Raw genomic sequence first — 24,676 nt, 5'->3', positions numbered from 1 at the left:
TTCGTGCTAACCGCTACGCTACAGGTTGTTACTCTCTAGTCCAGCATTCTGAGGTCAGGCAGCTCCTGTGTTTCAAATCTGCAGAACAGATCTGTACTAATTAACTAATTCTAACTAAAATCTAACTAAGATCTGTAATTAACTAAGATCTGTACTCGTCTATAGCTGATTAATCTACCATTGCAGCTTTTGCAATCTCAGCCGAGAGTGCTTCTGACTTATTGAAACTTTGGGCTACCTACAGTGCACAACCCTGGAACCCTGACGTGACCCGGGGAGTGTCTGTACTTAAAAAGACAGTTCTTCTGCTCAGAGGAAGATGATCAAGGGGAAATTTTTGTGGTCCGTATTTTCTGTGGCCCAGTACCAGTGAGGTCCGAAGGGTGCCAGATGAGAGAGTTTCAAGCTGTAGAAGATCTAAGACTGGTTTACAGTGCATGTATGTTAATGGAGGAGGCATATTAAATAAGGCTAATGAGCTACAGGTGAAAGCAAGCCACTGGGATTTTAAAACTGTGGCAATAACATTGAGACCAGAGTAAACACCAACAGCTGGAATGGGTTTCAAGTATTCTTGGATATAATGCGTTCTGGCAGAGGGAGTGGTACTATTGGATATACAGTAACTGTGGTGGAAAGAGAGGATATTCTGAATCAATCAAGCACATAGTCTATCTGTGAAGAGCTGAGAAAGAATAGAGATGGGATTATGCTACGGGGGCTATTTCATGGCTGCCAACTAGTGGGAAAGATATTGAGGAGAACATTTTCAGGGCGATTGCAGGGAGATGCAAGAGCCATAGAGTAGAGGTAACAGGGGACTTAGCTATCCAAATGTAGACTGGAGTAGCAATAGCATAAGAGATAAAGTCGGGGAGGAGAACCTTCTTGATCAGGGCAGGCACGGTAGTGTAGCGGTTAGCGTAACACTATTACAGCGCCAGTGACCGGGATTCAAATCCGGCTGCTGTCCGTAAGGAGTTTGTACATTCTCCCCGTGTCTGCGTGGGTTTCCTCCGGGTGCTCCGGTTTCCTCCCACATTCCAAAGACATATGGGTTAGGAAGTTGTGGGCATGCTATGTTGGCGCCAGAAGCATGGCCACGCTTGCGGGCTGCCCTCAGAACACTCTACGCAAAAGATGCATTTCACTCCGTGTTTCAATGTACATGTGACTAATAAAGATATCTCACCTTATCAATATCTTTCTGCCTGGACGTGTTTCTGGGAATAAGCCAGGCCAAGTGGACCAAGCGAGGAAAATGTGATCATAATATCATAAGGATTTGAATAGATATGGAAAAGAGGATATGGATCATTCGCAGGTAAAAATAATCAATTGGAGAAGGGCTAGTTTGAGAGCAGGTCTGAGCAGAGTAAACTGAAGACAAAGGTTGGCAGGCATAAGAATAAGATGCCTTTGAAGTGGAGATGTTGCAGCTACTGTGTGGGCAGAAGGGGAGGGAAACTAATGCCAGAGCTCCCTGAAGGAGCAAAGAGAGAGATCAATGCAGAGAGAAGAGCATTTGACAGATGCTGGATTGTTAACATAAATGAGAACCAGGCTGATTACAGACAGTTCAGGGGGGAAAGTAAAAAAGGGGCAAGGATAGTGCATGAGAAAAGATTGGGAGCAAAGGAATAAAGAGATCATAAAATAAGTTGTGAGCACATTAATGGGAAAAGGCTTACAAGAGGAGGGGGGGTGGTGGTTGAGCACAGACAAAAAGGAAGTCTGCTCCTGGGGCAGAGACAATGCTGGGGTACAGGGGGGGGTTGTTACATCAGTCTCCACCAAGGACAAAGCTGCTGGAGTCTTAGTGTGGGGTGGTATCATTGATATTGCGGAAGGGCTAATAAAGAGCAGATACCAGCTGCACTGAGAGGGGACAAACCAGGTGGCTGAGATAGGACATGTCCTACATTGCTGAGGGAAGGGTGGAAACTGCAAGGCCCTGGCCATGATCTTCCAAAGAGATTCCGGGTGGTTTTGGGGGAATGGAAAATTGCAGACGATACAAGAGAGGGTGTAGGGGTAAACTCAGTAACTATGGACCAGTCTGTCTAATCTTGGGAATGTCCTAGGAACACAAACCAGGAACGGAATGAGCACTTAGACAAGTGTAGATTAGAGAAAGCCAGCGCGGATTTATTAAATGCAAATTGTGTCCAACTAATTTGATAGAGTATCAAATTCTCTTAAGTATCAGAGAAGGACATTGAGGGAAATGCAGTTGACGCGATATATATATGGACTTCCTAAAAGCAACCGATAAGGTGCCGCCTGGTAGGCTTGTTGTCAAAACATAAGACCAAAGGAATGTAGCAGCACAAATAGAAATTGGCTAGGTAACGGGAAACAGAGAGGTAACGAAGGTTGGAGGATTCTTATCCACCTCTTCTCTTCCAGTATTCCTCACCTTTCCACATAGGTAATGAAATCATTTTGCCAGCTCTCTTCTGCATCCTCTCCAAAGCATTCTCATCTTTCCTAAAGTATGGCACTCACTGTCAACTGGAGAGGAGAGCATAGCACGAATCCCCTGGGCTCGATACCAACCTCACAACTTTTCGGTTGATGGCTTTTACTTGAGTGTAATGTGAGGCAAAAGGGAAGCGAGAAATCGTCAAGAATTTGGTTCAGCCCCAAATGGAATACGGTGCCCAGTTCTGGGCTCCACAGTCAGGAAAAATGTGAAGGGACGAGGGAGTGGAGGTCAGTGGGTAGATGGAGAAGCTGGGATTGGTTTCCTTGGAACAGATCTGCAAGGGGATCTGATGGAAGGAATTCAAATCATGAAAACGTTGGGTAGAGAGAGACCGTTCCCATTGGTGGAGGGGTCAGGAATAAAGTCCCATAGAATAGAGGCCATTGGAAAAGAACCAAATATGACTTGAAGACAAATTTTTTCATTCAGTGAATGGTTAAAGCATCAAGTGCACTTCTAGGGATAGGATGGGAGGTGGGGAGGTTCAATTGCCCTGCTCCAAAGGGATCTAGAGGAGTATCCGGGAGGAAATAATTTTCTGGGCTGTGAGGAGAGGGTGAGGGAGTGGGACTGACAGGATTGTTTTTCTGTACTCAATAAAGGGACGGCCACCATCCATACTGTGACCATCCTGTACTTCTGTACTTCTGATTAGCATCTGGGCTCGAGGCCAGACCTCAGGACTGGAGGAAGCCATTAACAGCTGTCCTGCATGTTGAGATTAGTGACAGGGCCCAAGGAAGGTGCTGTGATTAGTAACTGGGTCTGGGGGATGGTCTCACCACCGGAGGCAGCCATTCGGGACTGAGCCTGGGGGAAAGATCTCTACCCTCATGGTTATGATTAGGACCTTGGTCTCAGGAAGGCTCTCAGTTCTGGAGGCACTGGTAGGGGGCTGGGTCTGCTATATTGTCCTGCTCTGGATGTTGTGATTGGGTGCTGGGCCTAAGGAGGGGCCAGCCCCATTAGAGACTGAGTCTGAGACCTAAAAAGAAGCTAGTCAGTAATGGTGAACATCAAACTACTGGCTGGTCATATATACCCTGACCACCCTCAGAGAAATGATCTGCCACCATTAGCTGACTGGCCTGGGTTACATGTGGCTCAGGACCAGCAGAACTACTCTCAACTGTCCTCTGAAATATCCCAGCAAAACATTCAGTTGGTAATTGGTAATTGGTTTATTATTGTAGTGTACGTAGTGTAGCAGTTAGCATAACACTATTACAGCGCCAGTGACCCAGGTTCAATTCCGGCCACTATCTGTAAGGAGTTTGTACATTCTCCCCGTGTGTCTGTGTGGGTTTCCTCCAGGTACTCCGGTTTCCTCCCACATTCCAAAGACATACGGGTTAGGAAGTTGTGGGCATGCTATGTTGGCACCAGAAGCGTGGCGACACTTATGGGCTGCCCCCAGAACACTCTATGCAAAAGATGTATTTCACTGTGTGTTTCGATGTCCATGTGACTAATAGAGACATCTTATATGTACCGCGATACAGTGAAAAACTTTGTTTTGCATCCTATCCATACAGATCTTTTCACCACATCAGTGCACTGAGGTAGTACAAGGGAAAAGCAATAACAGAACACAGAATGTAGTGTTACAGTTGCAGAGAAAGTGCAGTGCAGGCAGACAATAAGGTGCAAGGCCATGACGAGGTAAGTTGTGAGGTCAGGAGTCCATCTTATCATACAAGAGGTTGTGAAAAAAACACTATGTTTAAACAAAGTACAACCCTCACTGAGAGACCTGCAGAGGTTCAAGGCCAATCACCACCAACTTGTTTGACCTGCCAGCAACACCCACATCCTGTAACTCGACAAAATCCATGTAAATCCAGAACCCCACTGACCTTGGCAATACCTCAGCTGGCTGCTTTAGATAAAGCTGCTCCAATGGAAAGCAGCAGAAATAAAAACCTGATGGACCATGGATCATAGATCAATATACAAACAGCCGAAGATGCATTAACGATGTAAATGGATCAGTGAACAACAGCCCTGATGTACAGCAAGCTTACAGCAATTCTCAGTGGAAGGGTATACTTGAAGAAATATTGTGCCTGCCACATTTAAACTTTAGACTAAAAGTATAATAACATCCCCTTAACGTTACTACCTGTGCTGCCTTCAACCAAGTCTGCCACTCATGTCTTTCACTGGGGTAGACTTAGGAGGGACTTCTGACGTCTTTTGATTTAAACAAAAAAAGCTAAAGGAATAAATCTTGCTTCCAAGTTGATCCACCCACCTAATCTCTACTTAAAATGGCACGTGTACAAATTGAATAGCTTCCAGGGAATAAATAACTGATTTGTTTCCAATCCTTGGGAGAAGCTTCAAGGCCTTTCTCCCACCGAGATCATTACAGAAGCAATTAAACCAGTCCATTGATAGTAAGTTTGAAAATGCTGATCATAGGAAAGCAGGCAGCTGGGTACTTACACATGTCAGTCTGCTCAGTGGCTGGAGAAGACCTCCAAAGATCTGGGCCTGTCCCTGTCAAAAGTTTTGTGTGAAGAACCTGGTTTTAACAGTCTCCAAATAATAGGACTCTCTTGCTGCTTCCAGCAAGTTCTGGGCCACCCTTTGTGGAGAAAAGAAGCTTATTCTTAATCATTTAGACTGAGGAAGGGTCTTCAACCTGAAACGTTAACTTTCTCTCTTTCTATAGAGGCTGCCTGGCCTGCTGAGTATTTCTGGCATTTTTTGTTTTGATTTCAGATTTCCAGCATCTATTTATTTTTGTTGCACCGTATTACACAGGAACAGCATTATACGATGTGTACCATTCTGCCAGTGACCCTGTTGCCTTGGGAAGTAAGACTTGCATTTCTATACCACCTCCCAAGACCACAGGATGCACCAAGTGCTTCACAACCAATTACTTTTGAACTGTGATCAGTCCTGTATTTTAGAAATTACTTCAGCACACACTTGTGCACAGCAAGCTCCCACAACAATGAACCAATGCCAAAGAACTGTGTCCGTCTCTCACAGTCGCAGAGTTGTACAGCACAGAAACAGACCCTTCGGCCTGCTATGTCTATGCCGCCTGTTGCACCTCTCTACACTAATTCCATTTATCCACACTAACTCTGTAGCCTTCTTGGCCTTGGTGTAGACTTCTAAGTATGTGTCTAGATCCTGTTTGAATGTTCTGGGAGTATATGCCTTCACCACCTCTTCAGGCAGCCTGTTCCATACTCTAACCAACCCCTGTGTAAATAAAACTCTCAGATCCCCTCTACACCTCCTACCTCTCAGCTTAAACCTATGCCTTCTTGTCTAAAAGCCCCACCGTGGGAGAAAACAAAGTTACTATGTCCACCTCTATCAGGTCACCCCTCTGCCTTCTCCGCTCCAGGGAAAACAAGCCCAGCCTATCGAGTCCTTCCTTATAACTGAAATGCTCCAATCCAGGCAACATCCTGGTGAATCTCCTGGGTGCTCCAGGTTTCTCCCACATCCCAAGGACATGCTGGTAGGTTAATTGGCTGCAGTAAATCACCCCTAGTGTAGGTTAATGGCAAAACAATCAAAGGAGGAATTGATAGACAAGTCTTCGGGCTCCTGTACCTTCTCCCCTCTTCTCGTTGGAAGACCCACACTTAACGATTCAGGAACAGATTCTTCCCCTCCGCCATCAGATTTCTGAATGGTCCATGAAACCATAAACACTATCTCAATATTCCTTTTTTATGGCACTATTTATCTTGTAATTTATAGTAATTTTGTGTCTTTGCACTGTGCTGCCGCTGCAAAACTACAAATTTCACGTCATAAGACAGTGATAATAAATCTGATTCCAATTGTGAAAGATGCGTGTGAGAGAGAGTAACTTGCAGGAGTACAGGGGAATAAAGACAGGGGGAGTGGCATTAATGGGATCATTCCCCTGGGGGTCAGCATGGATCTGTTAGGCCACATGGCCTCCTTCTCTCTAGGTGTTCCTGAGGATGAATCGCAGAAGGTTTGGGGGCGGGTGCAGGAGGTGGTTAAGGTAAGTCACATACTAGCTTTTATTGTAAAAGGGGTAGGAGTTTAGAAATGGTAAGTATTGTCACAAGTGCTGGTGAGGCCACACCTGGAATACTGTACACTGGTCTGGTCCCCTTACCCAAGAAAGGGCATAGCAGTATTGGAGGCGGTCCAAAGGAGAGTCACCAGGCCAATTCCTGGGGATGAGAGGGTTGTCTGATCACAAATAGTGCAGAAAATGCAGCTATACTCTTCGGAGTTCAGAAGAATGAGGGTTGATTATATTGAAACATACAAGGGGCATGACTGGGTAGATGGCGAGATGTTTCCACTAGTAGGAGAGCCACAAATGAGGAGACATAGATACAAGAGGGTGGTCATTGAAAACTGAGGTGTGTAGGAATATCTTCTCCCAGAGGGTGTTGAACCTCTGGAATCTCTACTCCGGAGGGTTGTGGAGGCTGGATCTCTGGAGGCATTTAAACAGCAGGTAGATACATTTTCGAGGGCAATGAGGGTTATGGGGAACTGGCAGATATTGAATGGTAAGGCAGGCTTGAGGGGGATGACCTGCAGGGATCAAGCAGCAGTAGCCAGGTCTCTGGCACTGGGACCGGTCCTGCTGCTCAGAAGGGAAGGGAGGAGAAGAGGAAGGCAGTAGTGACAGGGGACTTGATGGTCAGAGAAACAGATAGGAGGTTCTGTGGCAGTGAGCATTAATCCCGGATGGTATGTTGCCTCCCAGGTGCCATGGTCCGGGATGCCTCTGATCGGGTCCACAGGATTCTTGAGCGGGAGGGAGAACAGCCAGAAGTCGTGGTTCATGTTGGTACCAACAACATAGGTAGGAAGAGGGATGAGGTCCTGAAAAGTGATTTTAGCGAGCTAGGCAGAAGGCTGAAGAACAGGACCTCAAGGGTAGCAATCTCAGGATTGCTGCCAGTGCCACACGATAGTGAAGATAGGAATAGGAGGAGATGGCAAATAAATGTGTAGCTGAGAAGTTGGTGCAGGAGGGAAGGTTTTAGATTTTTGGATCATTGGGATCTCTTCTAGGGAAGGTGGGACCGGTACAGAGAGGACGGGTTACACCCGAACCTGAGGAGGAGCCAATATCCTCACAGGCAGGTTTGCTAGGGTGGTTCGGGAGGGTTTAAACTAGTTTGCGAGGGGGATGGTTACCAGAGATGTAGGTCAGAGGAAAAAGGGGATGGGGAAAAATCAGACCTAACAGGCAGAAAGGCTTTGAGGAAGAAGCAGAGTACAGGGTAAAAAAATAGTAAGGCAGATGGGCTAAAGGGCATTTACTTAAATGCAAGAAGTATCAGGAATAAGGGTGAGAACTGAGAGTACGTGGGACTACGATATTGTGGCTCTTGCAGAGACTTGGCTGACACCAGGGCAGGAATAGATATTGAATATTCCTGGTTTTCAGTGTTTTAAAAGGGATAGGGAGGGGGTGAGAAGAGGAGGAGGGGTGGCGTTACTGGTCAGGGATACTATTACAGCTGCAGAAAGAGTGGATAATGTAGAAGGATCCTCTCTAGAGTCAGTATGGGTGGAAGTTAGGAACAAGAAAGGAGCAGTTACTCTACTGGGAGTATTCTATAGGCCCCCCGGTAGCAGCAAGGATACTGAGGAGCAGATTGGGAGGCAGATTTTGGAAAGGTGCGAGAATAACAGGGTTGTTATCATGGGAGACTTCAACTTCCCAAATATTGATTGGCACCTGCTTAGTGCCAAAGGTTTAGATGGGGCAGGGTTTGTTAAGTGTGCCCAGGACGGATTCCTGTCACAGTATGTTGACAGGCCGACTAGAGGGAATGCCATATTAGATCTAGTTTTAGGTAATAAACGAGGTCAGGTGACAGATCTATCGGTGGGAGAGCATTTGGGGGACAGTGGCCACTGCTCCATAACCTTTAGCATTGTCATGGACAAGGATAGGAGCAAAGAGGACAGGAAGATATTTAATTGGGGAAAGGTAAGTTATGAGGCTATTAGGCTAGAACTTGAGAGTGTAAATTGGGATGACATTTTTGAAGGGAAATGTACTATGCAGATGTGGTCGTTGTTCAGGGATCTCTTGCAGGTGTTAGGGATAATTTGTCCCAGTGAGGCAGAGAAGGAATGGCAGGGTGAAGGAACCGTGGGTGACAAGAGAGGTGGAACAACTAGTTAGGAGGAAGAAGGCAGCATACATAAGGTGTAAGCAGCAAGGATCAGATAGGGCTCATGAGGAATATAGGGTAGCAAGGAAGGAACTTAAGAAGGGGCTGAGGAGAGCAAGAAGGAGACATGAAAAGGCCTTGGCGAGTAGAGTTAAGGAGAATCCCAAAGTTTTTTTCTTGTATGTGAAGAGCAGAAGGATGACGAGAGTAAAGGTAGGACCGATTAGAGACAAAGGTGGGAAGATATGCCTGGAAGCTGTGGAAGTGGGTGAGGTTTTCAATGAATATTTCTCTTCAGTATTCAATAAGGAGAGGGGTCTTGATGATGCTGAGGACAGTGTTGGTAAGGTTAATGTTCTAGAGCATGTAGATATCAAGAGAGGATGTGTTGGAGCTGTTAGAAAATATTAGAACAGATAAGTCCCCGGGGCTTGACGAAATATTCCCTAGGCTGCTTCGCGAGGCGAGGGAGGAGATTACTGAACCGTTGGCTAGGATCTGAGTCCTCGTTGTCCACGGGAATGGTACTAGAGGATTGGAGGGTGGCAAATGTTGTTCCCTTATTAAAAAAAGGTAGTAGGGATAGTCCAGGGAATTACAGACCAGTGAGGCTTACGTCTGTGGGGGGCAAACTGTTGGAAAGGATTCTTAGAGAAAGGATCTATGGGCATTTAAAGAATCATGGACTAATTGGGGATGGCCAGCATGGCTTTCTGAAGGGAAGATATTGCCTCACAAGCCTGATAGGGTTCTTTGAGGAGGTGACCAGGAAGATTGATGAGGGTAGTGCAGTAGATGTGGTCTACATAGATTTTAGTAAGGCGTTTGACAAGGTTCCACATGGTAGGCTTCTTCAGAAGGTCAGAGGGCATGGGACCCAGGGAGGCTTGGCTGTGTGGATTCAGAATTGGCTTGCTTGTAGAAAGCAGAGGGTTGTGGTGGAGGGAGTGCATTTGGATTGGAGGGCTGTGACTAGTGGTGTCCCACAGGGATCGGTTCTGGGACCTCTACTTTTCGTGACATTTATTAATGACTTAGATGAGGGGGTAGAAGGGTGGGTTGGCAAGTTTGCAGACAACACAAAGGTTGGTGGTGTTGTGGATAGTGTGGAGGGCTGTCGAAGCTTACAGAGGGACATTGATAGGATGCAGAGCTGGACTGAGAAGTGGCAAATGGAGTTCAATCCGGAGAAGTGTGAGGTGGTACACTTTGGAAGAACTAACTCCAAGGCGAAGTACAAGGTTAATGGCAGGATTCTGGGCAGTGTGGAGGAGCAGAGGGATCTGGGGGTTCATATCCACAGATCCCTGAAAGTTGCCACACAGGTGGATAGGGTAGTTAAGAAAGCTTATGGGATGTTAGCTTTATAAGTCGTGGGATCGAGTTTAAGAGCCGCGAGGTAATGATGCAGCTCTACAAAACTCTGGTTAGACCACACTTGGAGTACTGTGTCCAGTTCTGGTTGCCTCATTATAGGAAGGATGCGGAAGTGTTGGAAAGGGTGCAGAGGAGATTTACCAGGATGCTGCCTGGATTGGAGAGTATGGATTATGAAGAGAAACTAAAGGAGCTAGGGCTTTACTCATTGGAGAGAAGGAGGATGAGGGGAGACATGATAGAGGTATACAAAATATTAAGAGGAATAGATAGAGTGGACAGCCAGCGCCTCTTTCCCAGGGCACCAATGCTCAATACAAGAGGGCATGGCTTTAAGGTAATGGGGGAGAAGTTCAAGGGAGATATCAGAGGGAGGTTTTTCACCCAGAGAGTGGTTGGTGCATGGAATGTGCTGCCTGGGGTGGTGGTGGAGGCTGATACATTGGTCAAGTTCAAGAGACTGTTAGATGAGCATATGGAGGAATTTAAAATAGAGGGATATGTGGGAGGAAGGGGTTAGATAGTCTTAGAAGTGGTTTGAAGGTCAGCACAACATGGTGGGCTGAAGGGCCTGTATTGTACTGTATTGTTCTATGGTTCTATGGTACTACACCTCCATATATAGTAGTGGCAATCAGACCATACTTACTTCTATTTGAAGTGCATATTGTTTCTTAAATGTTTGCCTTGTTCATCACCATCACGTCATTTGATCAAACTTCCCGACTGTAATATCTCCAGAAATGCACTCAGACACAGCACATTTATGAATCCAGGAAGTGTAAAGGTTTATTGAAAAGGCTACACAAAAAAAAAGACACTATTCACATGTTGAGTCTTTAAGACATGGTGCAGGCTGAAGATTCCAGCCTGTGTGTGACAATGTTACGTTGTTGTTGCACAGGCAGCACCAAGAATGTCTTGTCTAATCAAGACCACAGTAAGAAGATGCATATCGGCATGTCAGAAAACAACATGACTAAATATACATTACACCAGTCTACCTCTGGCAACCCTTGTTACTTCGTTACTGGCTTTTTTTGAACTTAGAGCTTAGTTACTGGCTTAACCACGCCAATCAAATTTAATATGAAAACCTACTATATTAGGATCCCAGGATAATTCTTTATATAAAGATTTTTTTTAAACTAACCCTAGTCAACACACAAAATAGCATGCTCCTTGGTTGGTTGATCGAGGGAACTGTCTCTAATCCATAAACTTTTCTTCAAGCTCCTTTTGCTAATTTGGTTTGTCTGGACTTTGTGAAGTTTAAAGCTGCCCAAGATTATGTTCTTTCTGATATGCCCCTCCAATTTCCTGATTTATGCTTTGTATAAAGCAATGATTATATTAGTGTGTCTATCAACTATTCCCACCAGCATTTTCTGTCTTTTTTCTCTTAACTGACTCTACAACTTAATTTTCCAGCCATCCATTCCACACAATGGCTTGACTTTATCCATTGTTGTCAAGGCGACCTCCATGCTCTTTACAGTTTATCTACATTTTTAGAAGTCACACCTTGGTCACCCTGCAACCAGATATCAGTGAAGGCAACTTAATCAATATCATTTATCTCTGGTAGTGACATTTATACATCAGACTGAAACGCCCCCGATGTCTGGCTTGTTGCAATGATTGCACTTCAGACTCAAGCTCAGCAGTCTCTGCCAAAGTTGGAGTTGCAAAGACTCCTTGCAGATTCGATTACAATGCTTCAAACATTTAGATGCAGTGCTTCCAATTTTACTATTTTTCCATGTGACCTCTGTCATTAATATCTGATTAATGTTGTTAAAACACTTTGGCTTTTCTAACTTGCTTGACTTTACTTCACTTACAGACTCTTCGCTTCTGATTTATCACTCTACCCCTATTCACCCTTGAGTTTCCTTTGGTTTAGAGCCCTGTCTCCAATCTGGATTAATTCAATTTTGCAGGAGATTGGCCCCAGTCCAGTCTAAGAGGAGTCTGTCCCAATGCCCCAGTAAATAAAGCACCTTGTCCCACTCTGCCTTTATATTTACACCTCTAGTCTTTGTCAATGTCAATTAATCTATAGATTTATTACCTTGCTTTCAAATTTGTACCAAAGCTCCTCAAATTCCCACAACAGAGCCTAAATTTTAGCTCGACCTGCACCTTGATTCCAACATGAATGACAAATGGAGCCTTTTTCTCCAATCACAGCTCCAGCTGCAACCCTGGACCATTGTTGCAGAGGCCAGTATCTATCATCCTGAATATATTATGCTCAACCACTTCCTTCTTTTATTCCTTTAACATGGTGCCTGTTGTATCACACCATGGTCTTTTCAGTCACCAGTAACAGAGCAGGAGTTGGCAATCTTGCCTCTTGGGTTTGCTTCTTCATTCAGGTCATGGCTGGTCCATTTTCCTCGCATTCGTGATTCTCGGCCAGATACAGCAAGTACCTTAAGGATCTCAAACAACGGCCATAGGTGAAGCTCTCCCAGCACTGCTTCTGCTTCACTGGCCTGCTGAGCACATCACAAACTCCTGTCACGTAGCATGAACCAAACCTAACCTATGTGACTGGCCCTTGGCTCTAAGTGTCCAGGTTACACCCCACCATCCCTGATACATGACAACGTCTGCACTTCAGACTCAAGTTCAGCTTCTCTGAGCCCAAGCTCCTCAAAGCACGGACACTGAAAATTTGGGTACCCAGGATCTTCAAACACCCACATTCTGAAAAGTGGAACCCATCTCCTGTGCTGTCATCCTTGCTTTGATTATTCAATTAATGTTCATTTAATTAATTATTTAATAAATTCAATTTGTCTTCTAGCTAATTAGTTTAAGTTTATTTAACTTAGTAAGGTTTTAGTTTTGGTATACCAGTTTAATGCTTGAAGCTTAAACAGACCACGATGCACTCAAGACACCTCACGGCCCCTCTGCTCCAAGCTCACAACCTGCCTCAGTAACAAGAGCCTTTGATCAATGTTTCTATGTGGCTCCCCCAACAAAAAAAAATGCAAAATCATGCTATTTATAGTTGTAGTAAACTCAGACTAATGTCATCGCCTCCATTATAGCAGCTGAAAAATCTTCAGTGAGATATGTAAAAGAAGATTGCCATTATTGTGAATTATTTAACCAATCAACCAGTGAAATCATAGAGATGTGAGTTTGCAAGTGGTTTCAATGCAATGAACAGCGATGAAGTTCGAATGGCTTCACTCTCATCCGATTTGGGGTTATGTTCTTGTCATTGTTCCAGCTGTATTGTTCTCCCCTCCTCTCCTGCTGAATTTAGTCCTTGCTGGAGGACAGCTCCACCTAGCACAGTCCCTCAGGAGACTAAGAAGCACTGGCAGTCTCGCACTGGCCGATGCCCTGTGACCACTGGCGGCTTCTCTGAGACCTCAGCCACTGACAGTTCATTCCATATCTTTATCCCAAGCCACAGATGTTGAGAGATCACTGTGATGATGAGCTCAAACCTCTTTCCTGCAACACACACCTTACCTCAGGTGGAGGTCAACAACCGGACTTGGTCCAACCCCGCTGAGCCCATTCCCGAGCACTAATCGGCAAGTCTCTGCACGAACCTTGAACAGTCAATGGAAGAGATTTGTCATGGATAGTTGCAGCACAAAGGACTTTAGAGCAGGACAATCAATGTCTGTGGACTTGTCTGCATCGAGAGTGACCACTTTGTAGGTTCAATGCTGTTATTAGAAAAGGAATCCCTTAGTACGCTGATCCAATGAGTAACATTACTGGTGATTATACTGCATGGGGTTCATTGGGTACAGCATTATAGAAATAATGTGTTGAAGGCAAAATAAAATGCTCTGGATTAAAACAAAAGCCACAATATTTCAAGGGAAACCTGTTGAAGTCTGAGGGATATTGTTTCAGCCACTGATTCACGACAATTCAAGTTCTCTGCCTATCCACTGCCTTCCTGCACTCCCGTTAGCATCCTGTCCACACATGAAGTCTTCCCTCGCCATCGGAGTGGCAACATGATTCTGCTCCTCCTCAGAGGGGTGGCTGTCCTTGCCCTCTTCCTGGATCCCTGCGTGCAGCCCACTCTCTGGTGTGGGCAGACCATGTAGCAGCTCGGCTTCGGGGATTCCATTCTCAGGGTCCTCCTCTTCATTTCCTCTCGTCATCTAAAAGACACAGAGGCCACGTGAGACAGATCTCATCCTATTAACCACGAGGCGTTTCCTAACCCTGCCTCCTACAGCGAGAATCCAGCAGATCGCCACTGCAAGTGGATCCCATCATGTAGTCACACAATATCCCAGTTCATCCACAGGAGATGAAGTGCAATGGAAGTCCACTAGAAGGGTTAACAACCAGGCAGCATAAATATTAGGTGAGGGACAGGGCTAGAAGGGAATTGATGAAAAGAAACTTTATCTAGAGTGGCAGGGCTTTGGAGCCCATTGCCTGAAAAGGTGAGGTGAGGTGAGGTGAGGTGAGGTGAGGTGAGATGAGATATCTTTATTAGTCACATGTACATCGAAACACACAGTGAAATGCATCTTTTGCATAGAGTGTTCTGGGGGCAGCCCACAAGTGTCACCACGCTCACAGCACCAACATAGCACGCCCACAACTTCCTAACCCGTACATCTTTGGAGACATTTAGAAAAGACTTGCATGAACACTTAAAGGCCAGCATTTATTGCTCATCCTTAACTTCCCTTGAGGGGCAATGTCATGCTTCAGAACAGGGCTACATTCTGGGAAGCAATATTGAGTTGGGTAGATCTTTATCTGCTAGTATGGACACAATGGGTTGAATCACCTCCTTCTGTTATAACTCTGTGTGAGTCCACTCTGTCAGCTGGCAGAGGGAGGCCCAGGACAGCTGGGACTGTGGCCCTTTGTGCTGACCAGCTGGGATTAGCTGGACTCGGACCACAGTTTGGGAATCTCCCAGATACACCGGCGTCTGGGTCCTGGAGGATTGGTGTGCTGTGGACGGGGTGCGAGTCCCGAAGCGGGGGAGCCCTGGACAAGCTGGGCTGGCTGGATGGCTGGGATACCTTTGAAAGGCTGGGAATACTGGAACCCTCTCCAGTAGCTGGGAGTTCTGGGCCTTAGTGCTGTGGATGTCCTGGTAGGGCTGAGATTCCGGTGGTTGGAACTATCCTGAACAGCTTGGTGTTGCTGGATCCCTGGGAACGTGTCGGACAAGCTCAGATCACTGGGACATCCGTTGGCTCAGTGTACCAGCCAGACCAAGTAAGTGGGGTACCCAGTACTAAAACAAAATGGTGGTGCCACCTGTCAACCACTCAGCTACAATCCCCTGGTACTGAGAATGAAGGCATTAAAGTGTGAGATGCTCATAGCAGATCAGCAGGAGCACCATCTCCCTGTTAGCCACTACTGGTCCCCGCAGAATAATACTCACCCGCCTTCGTATGGCATCCTTTACAGTGTTCAGATAACCTGCAGAGAAAGACAAGCCACTTGTTAGTGGAATACGAGCACCTTCATCCATTGCTGCACACAAGTTGCTTCTCTTATCAACGCACTGAAGGTTTTTATGTTTTCTGATCGATACCAGAGACAATTTTATTTTTATTTATTCTTTATTCAGGACCTCTGTGTCACTGGCCACACCCATCCATAGATGTCCTTGAGGAGGTGGTGATGGGTCACATTGGAGTTACTTGGAGTATTGTGTTCAGTTCTGGTCGCCTCATTACAGGAAGGATGTGGAGGCTTTGGAGAGGGTGCAGAGGAGATTTACCAGGATGTTGGCTGGATTGGAGAGCATGTCTTATGAGGATAGGTTGAGTGAGCTGGGGCTTTTCTCTTTGGAGAGGAGGAGGATGAGAGGTGACCTGATCGAGGTGTACAAGATGATAAGAGGCATAGATCGAGTGGACAGTCAAAGACTTTTTCCCAGGGCGAGAATGGCTAACACGAGGGGACATAATTTTAAGGTGACTGGAGAAAGGAATAAGGGGGATGTATGGTTTAAGTTTTTTTTACACAGGGAGTGGTGGGTGCGTGGAACGCACTGCCAGTAGAGGTTGTGGGAGCAGATACATTAGGGACATTTAGACACATGATCTTTTTTCAAGCTTTTTTTTAAGCTTTTTTCACTTATGTGAAGAGCAGCAGGATGACGAGAGTAAAGGTAGGACCGATTAGAGACAAAGGTGGGAAGATGTGCCTGGAAGCTGTGGAAGTGGGTGAGGTCCTCAATGAATACTTCTCTTCAGTATTCACCAAGGAGAGGGGCCTTGATGACGCTGAGGACAGTATTGGTAAGGTTACTGTTCTAGACCATGTAAATATCAAGAGGGAGGATGTGTTGGAGCTGTTAGAAAATATTAAGACAGATAAGTCCCCGGGGCCTGACGGAATATTCCCCAGGCTGCTGCGTGAGGCGAGGGAGGAGATTGCTGAGCCGTTGGCTAGGATCTTTGAGTCCTCGTTGTCCACGGGAATGGTACCGGAGGATTGGAGGGTGGTGAATGTTGTCCCCTTATTCAAAAAAGGTAGTAGGGATAGTCCAGAGAATTACAGACCAGTGAGCCTTATGTCTGTGTGGGCAAGCTGTTGGAAAGGATTCTTAGAGATAGGACCTATGAGCATTTAGAGAATCATGGTCTGATCAGGGACAGCCAGCATGGCTTTGTGAAGGGCAGATCATGTCTCACAAGCCTGATAGGGTTCTTTGGGGAGGTGACCAGGCAGATTAATGAGGGTAGTGCAGTAGACGTGGTCTACATGAATTTTAGTAAGGCATTTGACAAGGTTCCACATGGTAGGCTTCTTCAGAAGGTCAGAGGGCATGGGATCCAGGGAGGCTTGGCCGTGTGGATTCAGAATTGGCTTGCCTGTAGAAAGCAGAGGGTTGTGGTGGAGGGAGTGCATTCGGATTGGAGGTTAACATTTGGGAGGGAAGGGTTAGATAGATACTAGAGCAGGATAAAATGTCGGCACAACGTTGTGGGCCGAAGGGCCTGTACTGTGCTGTAGCGTTCTATGTTTTTGAACCACTCCAGTCCCTCTTCTCTGCCAAGTGGGTCGGTCCCAGGAGTGCACACTGAGACAAGTACTACCTGCTGCTGAAAGATATCAACTCAGTGAAAGCCACCCTCTGGGTAGCCGGAAACTCGCTGATATACCATTGCAAGGAATCATCCACGAGTAGATAATGCTGACTGGCACGTTCCAGGGTGCAGGAGTACGTACTGAGGCTCAGATCAGCTCTGTGGGGAAGAGGTCACAAAGCCTTCCCACCACTGGGCACTGAGGGGCTAGAACCCTTGCACACAAAGGAAAATTGATGTTACGCTGCTGTGATGTAATCATATGGCCTTCACTGATGACATCACATCAGCACTGATCATCTTTACAAATAAAGTAACATTTCTGAATTTCTTTTTAAAAATTGTCCAGTTGAAACGTAAGTCACTGGGGAAACGGGATAATTTAATTCGGATATCCGGCTATGGGAAAGGCTGAAGGACTGGAACATACAAGCCTCTCAAACCAAGTGGGAAGGTGACCAGCTTGTATGACATATACGTGTATTCAGAAATTTATCATGTGACAAGAACAATTGCAAAAGGCAATGAGGACTTGCCAACTGGTAAGTAATGGTTGATTCTACTAACCAAGTTTGGTGCTGATAGAGATAACCAAAAAGTCATAACATATTATGAGGCAAAGTGCTGTGGCTTGGTATTTACTTCACCTGCATTTGAAACTCTCCGAGCCAGAGAATAGTAAACCTCAATTAAATGTTTGGCTGATTAAAGGTGACTGGGTACAATGTAGACCCTGCTTTAGTTACAAGAATGCAAAATGCTGGATGCACTCATCAGGTCAATCAGTATCCATGGGGAGAAAGAACAGTCTCTCTCTCCCCACAGCTGCTGCCTGACCTCCTCAGTGGTTCCAGAATTTTGTGTTTCTGTTTCGCATTTCCAGCATCCGCTGCTTCCTGACTCGCTTTGGTTACATTGCGAGCTTAACAGGTCTTATTGTAAACCACCACAAGAGGCAGGGTAACTGTCAGAGCAGAACACTCACCCAACTGGCTGCAGACAAACAGAGCTACGAAGATGACAAGAATCAGAGCCAAGGGGATAACTGCACCTTTGCAACATCCATCACCTTGTAACGGAACGCCTGAAATAAAAAGTCAACCTGTATTAACCTGGTCTTGAAATGTACATTGAAACCTGTCAAAGTTCTTCTCAACAGCCAGAGGCTCTTGTGAGATCACCGTGCCTAGACCGTGGACTTGGAGGAGGGCTGCTGCCCACTCCCTATCCTTGTGAAGGCTTCGTTCTGAACGGCTGCAGTCCATGGGGGAGAAGGGGCTGTGGGGTGGGCCTTTCCAGGATTCTAACGATGATGGAATGGCAGCATGTTTCAGCGTTAGGGCCTTGTGTAACTTGGAGGGAGTGACAGAATCATGAATGGTTACAGCATAGAAAGAGGCCACTTGGCCCATCAGGCCCATACCGGATCCGTGCAAGGCCAATTCACTTGGTCCCACCTCTGTGCCCTCGCCCCAAACCCTGCTTTCCTATCAGGTACTTGACCAGCTGTATTTGAATCTGCCCCAATACTGCCCCTGGCAGTGCAATCCTGACCCGAAACACTTGCTGTATACACTCACTTCCCCACTACGTCTTTGGCCAATCAATTTCCTTCTCTGTCTCCTGGTTCTTGACCTCTCTACCAGTGGCAACACTCACTGTCTACCTGTTTTTACTGTCCATGATTTGAAATATCTCTGGATCCCCTTATAACCTTCTCTGTTCTGAGGTGAACAATCCCAACTTCTCCAGTTTGACTGACTCTGCCAAGTTAGCGAGACACAATTTGCCTTGCTGGCTTTCTCTGATCAATCCACACAAGCACCTGCAAAGTCTGCAGCTGATTATTATTTGTGGAACTTTCCCCACCACTGAGGCCCAATCAGTTTTTGACTATTCTCTTTTTTAATCAAGAGTGTAGCATTTATAATTTCCTAATCTTCAGGCACCTTCCCCGAATCTGCAGGTGTTTGGAAGATTGTGGCTGGGGTCTCTGCAATCCCCTCCTTTCCTTCCCTCAACAACCTGAGCTGCATCCCATCTGGGCCAGGTGATTTATCCAGCTTTCCATCACCCTCCTCTTTGTCAATTTCTGGCCCCGTTGCATCTTCCTTTGCTGAGGCTCGTAGCATCTCCTTCCTTGATGAAGTGTTCATTCAGTACCTCAGCCTTGCCCGCTGCTTCCATAAGTAAGTTCGATTTCCAGTCTTCGATCAGCCCACCTTTCCTTTTACAATCCTTTCTCCTGTTCCCATAACAGTGTACCAACATGACCTGCCATTCAACAGGTTTGAGAAGTTCTGCAACAATCTTAATGAGGTCACTCTCCCTCTTACCTACTCCCCTCTCTGAACTTGCAGCACTCCCACTCATGAATGACCAACCATGCATCTTCAGCAAACCTACGTTGCTGTTTATGAACTGATCCTATCTTCCAAATGCCATAATCAGCTCTCAGACACTTCCTCACACCACATTCTGGACCATGACCCTGCCACTAATATCAGGACATTACCTCCAGACACTCGGGAGATCTTCCCTCTGCAGTCGCCAGCCTAATAGTCCCCAACGCGTACATCCCCCTTCTAGCCTCTCCCTGAGATCAGGAAGACCTATTGTCTCAATGTGCTCTTGCCCAGTAGAATTTATTTTCCCTGCTTTAATTCCATCCATTTTCCCCTTGTTCTTATAGTGAACTTCTCCTTTTCTCCAAGTCAAAGGTGTAGCTATGGGAACTCACATGGGCTCAAGCTAAGCCTGTCTCTTTGTGGGATAGTGGAGCGGTCCTTGTTTCAGTCCCACTGCCTCACCTCTTTGTCCAACACATTGATGACTGCATTGGTGCTGCTTTCTACACTTGTCCAGAACAAAAATTTCACTACCCTTGCTGCCAGTTTCCACCTGCTCCCACCTTCGCATGGTCCATCTCTAACTCTTCCCTACCTTTCCTCGACTTCTCCATCTCCATCTCAGTGAACAGGTCCATGACCAATACCCATTGCAATCCGACAAACCCCCACAGCTACTCTGAGTACACTTCCTGCCCGTTTCTGCAACTCCATCGTATCTGTTCTAATGATGAGGCTTTCCACACCAATGTCTTTAAGATGCGTTCTTTTTTCCGTAACCATGACTTCCCTTCTACCATTGTTGAGAGATGTCCCAATCCAGTTTCCTCTGTTTCCCACACTTCTGCTCTCATCCCTTCTCCTCCCAGACAGCAAGGATAGGGAACCATCTGTCCTTAACTTCCACCCCACCAGCATCCACATTCAATTCATCATCATCCATTAATTTCCATCACATCAAGATGCTGGTCTCTTTGTGACCTCCTGGTCCCCTCTTCACCAATCACCCCTTGTCCCACTGCGCTTTCCCATGCAATCGCAAGAGATGCAATACCCAACCTTCAACCTCTTCCCCTTCCCACCATCCAGTGACCCAAACAACTCCTTCTGGGTGATGCAGCGATTTACTTGCAGTTCTTTCAAATGAACTGCATTTGGTTCTCATGATGTGGTCTCCTCTGCGTTGGAGATCAGGCAACCCCTTTGCAGAACATCTCCATTCAGTCATAGGGGTGACCTGGAGCTTCCAGTCCCCCATCACTTTAATTCTCTATTCCACTGACCTCCTACACCATCTCAACAAAGCTCAGAGTCAACTCAAAGAATATCACCTCCTCTTCTGACTAACCCCCGAAACTCGATGACGAATTCAACAGTTTCAGTTAACCAGCCTTTCCCGAATATGCCAGAACTGGCCAGTAACATTAATACAGTTTCTTTCTCTCTCCACAGATGCTGCCTGATCTGCTGGGAGTTTCCAGCATTCTCATTTATTTTGGATTTCTAGCAGCCGCCATGTTCTGTATCTCACAGTTCAGGTTTCTTTTCCATCTCCACTGCCTTCACTTACACCTTTCCAGACAGATGAGCTGTGATTAAAAAGTATTTGGTCATTTCCCTCTCCAGTAATGCAGCACTCCTGCACCGACTGTTACTTCCCTCTCCTGCACAACACCAAAAGCAATTGCTTCACCTGCTCTACACTCTGCAATAGATCCTCCTTCCCTTCTCCACACCCTCCCCCTCTCTGCAACATGCCTCACTTTTCCAGTTTTGATGAAGGGTGCTTAACCTGAAGCATTGGATAAGATATCTTTATTAGTCACATGCGCATCAAAACACACAGTGAAATGCATCTTTTGCGTAGTGTGTTCTGGGAGCAGCCCGCAAGTGTTGCTACGCTTCCGGCGCCAACATAGCACGCCCACAACTTCCTAACCCGTACGTCTTTGGAATGTGGGAGGAAACCAGAGCACCCGTAGGAAACCCACACAGACACGGAGAGGATGCACAAACTCCTTACAGACAGCAGCCGGAATTGAACCCAGGTCGCTGGCACAGTAAAGCGTTACACTACCCGCTACACTACCGTGCCTGCCCTGTGTCTCACTCCACAGATGTTGCCTGACCTGCTGAATATCCCCCGCATTTTCTGTTTTTATTTACGATAACCAGCATCTGTAATTTTTTTTGTATTTTAAATACTAGTTTCTTGACTCAGGTCCCAATTATCCAGAAGATCAGACCCCTTCTGCCAGAGAATACTCACTGCATACAACGTCGGCCTCTGAGCTGCCAGGTTTGGTTTCAATCAATCCGAGTGCTGCACAGCTGAAAGGGAACAAACAGCCTTGAGACAAATGATGACTGCTCCCACACCCCAACCCACAGGTTAATCAGCACTCTCCCGTTCCCCCAAACACGGCACGATCAATTAAAGTGTGGCTTAGGGTTGGTAGACCTGGCCTCAGCTGAGACCACTGTCTAAGGGAAGGGGGTATCCAGCTACAGGAATGAACTCAAGTAAGACCTGGGATACTCCCGGCTGCAGGGAATTCTTCAGTTTGATTCCTCGGAGGTGGCCGAGGTGAAGCGTGTAGATGGATACAGGGGGACGCTGGACAAGGATATATGGGAGAAGGGAATGGGAGGGATTAGATGAGGAAAGACAGGAGTGAGCCTCGACTGGTTGGGCCAAGTGCTTTGTGGCAGCAAATATCCCACCTAGTCCTCTCCTTCTTCTCTCCCAACTCCCCCTGGAATCCATCAACACCGAGTGCCAGGCAATAAAAGAGGACATCGCAGCCAAACCCTATCTTACTCGTGCCCAGTAACTGCACATCAATTTCCAAGCATGTTGTCGGTTGGCAATCAGCGATACTGGTCCCAGGGTCCAGCCCGAGGACAGAGATCTGCTGAAGGCAGATAACTCAGCACAAAGAGCAAACCTAATCTTACTGTGCAACAATATTTAACTACCACATTGTGTTTGTAACTGGTAATTGGTTTATTATTGTCACATATACCGCGATACAGTTAAAAACGTTTTGCATGCCATCCAGACAGATTATTCCGTACATAAGTAAGTTCTGATTAATTTAGGATGGTTGAGGTTGTTACACGTTATGTTAGTTGAGCGGTATGCTGCAGGGATGTCAAAGGGAACAGTTTTGCTAAATGAACCCTCTTTCTGAATGGGTCCCAAGCTGTTCCCATTGCTGGGACAGGGGTGAGCAATACTACCATTAGTCTCATGATGGCAGCAAAGCTCAGCTGTTATAAACTTGGCACCTTTTACAAAAATGCAGTTGTTTTCCCTGACCTGTAGTATATTTCGATTCTTACAGATCTACGGAATGGGAATATTGCAAGATCTCTACATTAGCTTCATTCATGGTGGACATTTAGCAAATTCCAGCTCTGCAGGATTCTGTAATATGCTGTGAGAGACACATACATAAAGCACATTCATATACACACTCAGTCTAGATCAATAGGCGACTGGCTCTGTAAGACAGGAGCACGTGACAGCAAATTATCTGAAGAAGGGCACTTCAAAATAATAACCAGCTGTGAGCAATGTCTATGCATCCAATACTGTCTAATAGTGTGTGTGTGTGTGTGTGTGTGTGTGTGTGTGTGTGTGTGTGTGTGTGTGTGTGTGTGTGTGTTTATGGGGGGGTTGCGTGTGTGTGTGTGTGTGTGTGTGTGTGTGTGTGTGTGTGTGTGTGTGTGTGTGTATGGGGGGGGGGGTTGCTGCGGGCAGTGGGCAGTGTGCCTATGCTTGGTTCCTGCTCTAATCAGACACAGCAGACAAGCTCCAATCAACTGAGGGAACTAGTCCTGGAGAGAGAGCTGCCTGTGGTTGGACAAGCTCCTGGGAACGGTGGATATGACAGTCAATTTTAAAAAGAATATCAATGAAAGAATTAAACGAGAGGCCCAGACCAAGGTCTGTCCCAGCTCAGAACATCATTGTAATTCTCTTCGTCCACCATCACTTCCCAATCTTTTGGTATTTCCCATTTTCCAATAGCCCGCACAATGTATTCTGCAATTTAATGGCTCAGGAGTGGCCTGATAACTGGACATGGGTAGTCTTATACACCAGGTGTCTGGAAGGACACCATCCCATTGTACAATGCAACTTTCCAAGATCGCCCTACAGTCTCTATCAATGAAAGACAAATTTCTAAGATATTACTACAAGCAACTGAGAGAAACATCATAAGGAAATTAAAAGTCGGTGCTTTCTAAAAAAAAAGTAATCTTTTTAACCTTTAGATTATTGGATAAAAAAGAAATACGAGATACTTTCAATATTTCCAGTTTACTTTCGACATCACCACTGAACACTTCTGGTGTCCCCATTCAACAGCCCAAAGAGTCAGCCCCTCTGAGTGCTCTATCTCCAGACACATCATTCCCCTTCCCACGGCACCTTCCTGTGCATCTGCAGCAGGTAGAAAGCCCACCCTTTCCCCTCCTTCTTTCTCCCCATTAAGAGCCTCAGACACTCTTTCTAAGTGAATTTGTAACAAATGTGCCTCCTTCAGTGTAACAGCTACATTTTTTTTGCTCATAATGAAGTCTCTCTGACATTGGGAAGACTAAACGAAGCTTGCTGAACACCTCATTGCCAAGTATGATCCCAAGCTTCAGATCGTCTGTTAAGTTAATCAAATTAATTCCCCACCTCACTCTGTCCTCAGCTTCCTACACTGTTCCAATGAAGCTCAGCAGAAACTTGAGGAGCAGCTCTCAAAAAAGACTTCCAGAATCAAATTCAAAGCTTTTCAGATCATAAATCTGACAATCCCTTAATTCCTCCTCTTGACTAAATGTCCTTTTAAAAATCAAAACCTGCAGTTTTCTTTTGATTGCAGTGTTTGACCAGAGATATTAACTCGAATTCTTCGTAGATGATGTCTGATCTGCTGAGTATGTCCAGAATTCTCTATTTTGTCTGAGAAAGGCTTTTTAACAATAATCAAATATAATATGGAAAAATATCCCTATCAGTGCACAAAAGAGAAGAGCAGAGTATCTTTTAAATCGTGACCGACTGGAAAATATTGATGTTCAAAGGGACTTGGGTGTCCTTGTACACACCTCACTGAAAGCCAATGAGCAAGTGCAGTAAGCAATTAGGAAGGCAAATAGTACATTAGCCTTTACTACAAAAACATTTGGATTTATGAGTAAGGCAGTCTAATTGCGATTGTTTCAGGCCATGGTACAACA

The 24,676-nt window shown here is 45.9% G+C and overlaps 1 protein-coding gene across 1 annotated transcript in view; it reads right to left on the bottom strand.

Moving 5' to 3' along the window:
• Positions 1 to 10,789: 10,789 nt before the first annotated feature.
• Positions 10,790 to 24,676, bottom strand: part of LOC127579065 (tumor necrosis factor receptor superfamily member 5-like) — a 95,355-nt gene continuing 81,468 nt past the window's right edge. The window contains exons 6-9 of the mRNA XM_052031700.1: positions 21,702 to 21,763; positions 18,070 to 18,168; positions 15,428 to 15,465; positions 10,790 to 14,171 (exon numbers count right to left, since the gene is read on the bottom strand). Coding sequence (XP_051887660.1) covers positions 13,923 to 14,171; positions 15,428 to 15,465; positions 18,070 to 18,168; positions 21,702 to 21,763 — 448 coding nt within the window. The 3' untranslated portion in view covers positions 10,790 to 13,922. The remainder of the gene's footprint in view (positions 14,172 to 15,427; positions 15,466 to 18,069; positions 18,169 to 21,701; positions 21,764 to 24,676) is intronic.

This window comes from Pristis pectinata, chromosome 16, assembly GCF_009764475.1.
Source record: "Pristis pectinata isolate sPriPec2 chromosome 16, sPriPec2.1.pri, whole genome shotgun sequence".
Classification (NCBI taxonomy): Eukaryota; Metazoa; Chordata; class Chondrichthyes; order Rhinopristiformes; family Pristidae; genus Pristis; species Pristis pectinata.
The sequence above is the reverse complement of the archived record's forward strand: the minus strand, read 5'-3'. Positions and strand labels throughout refer to the sequence as shown.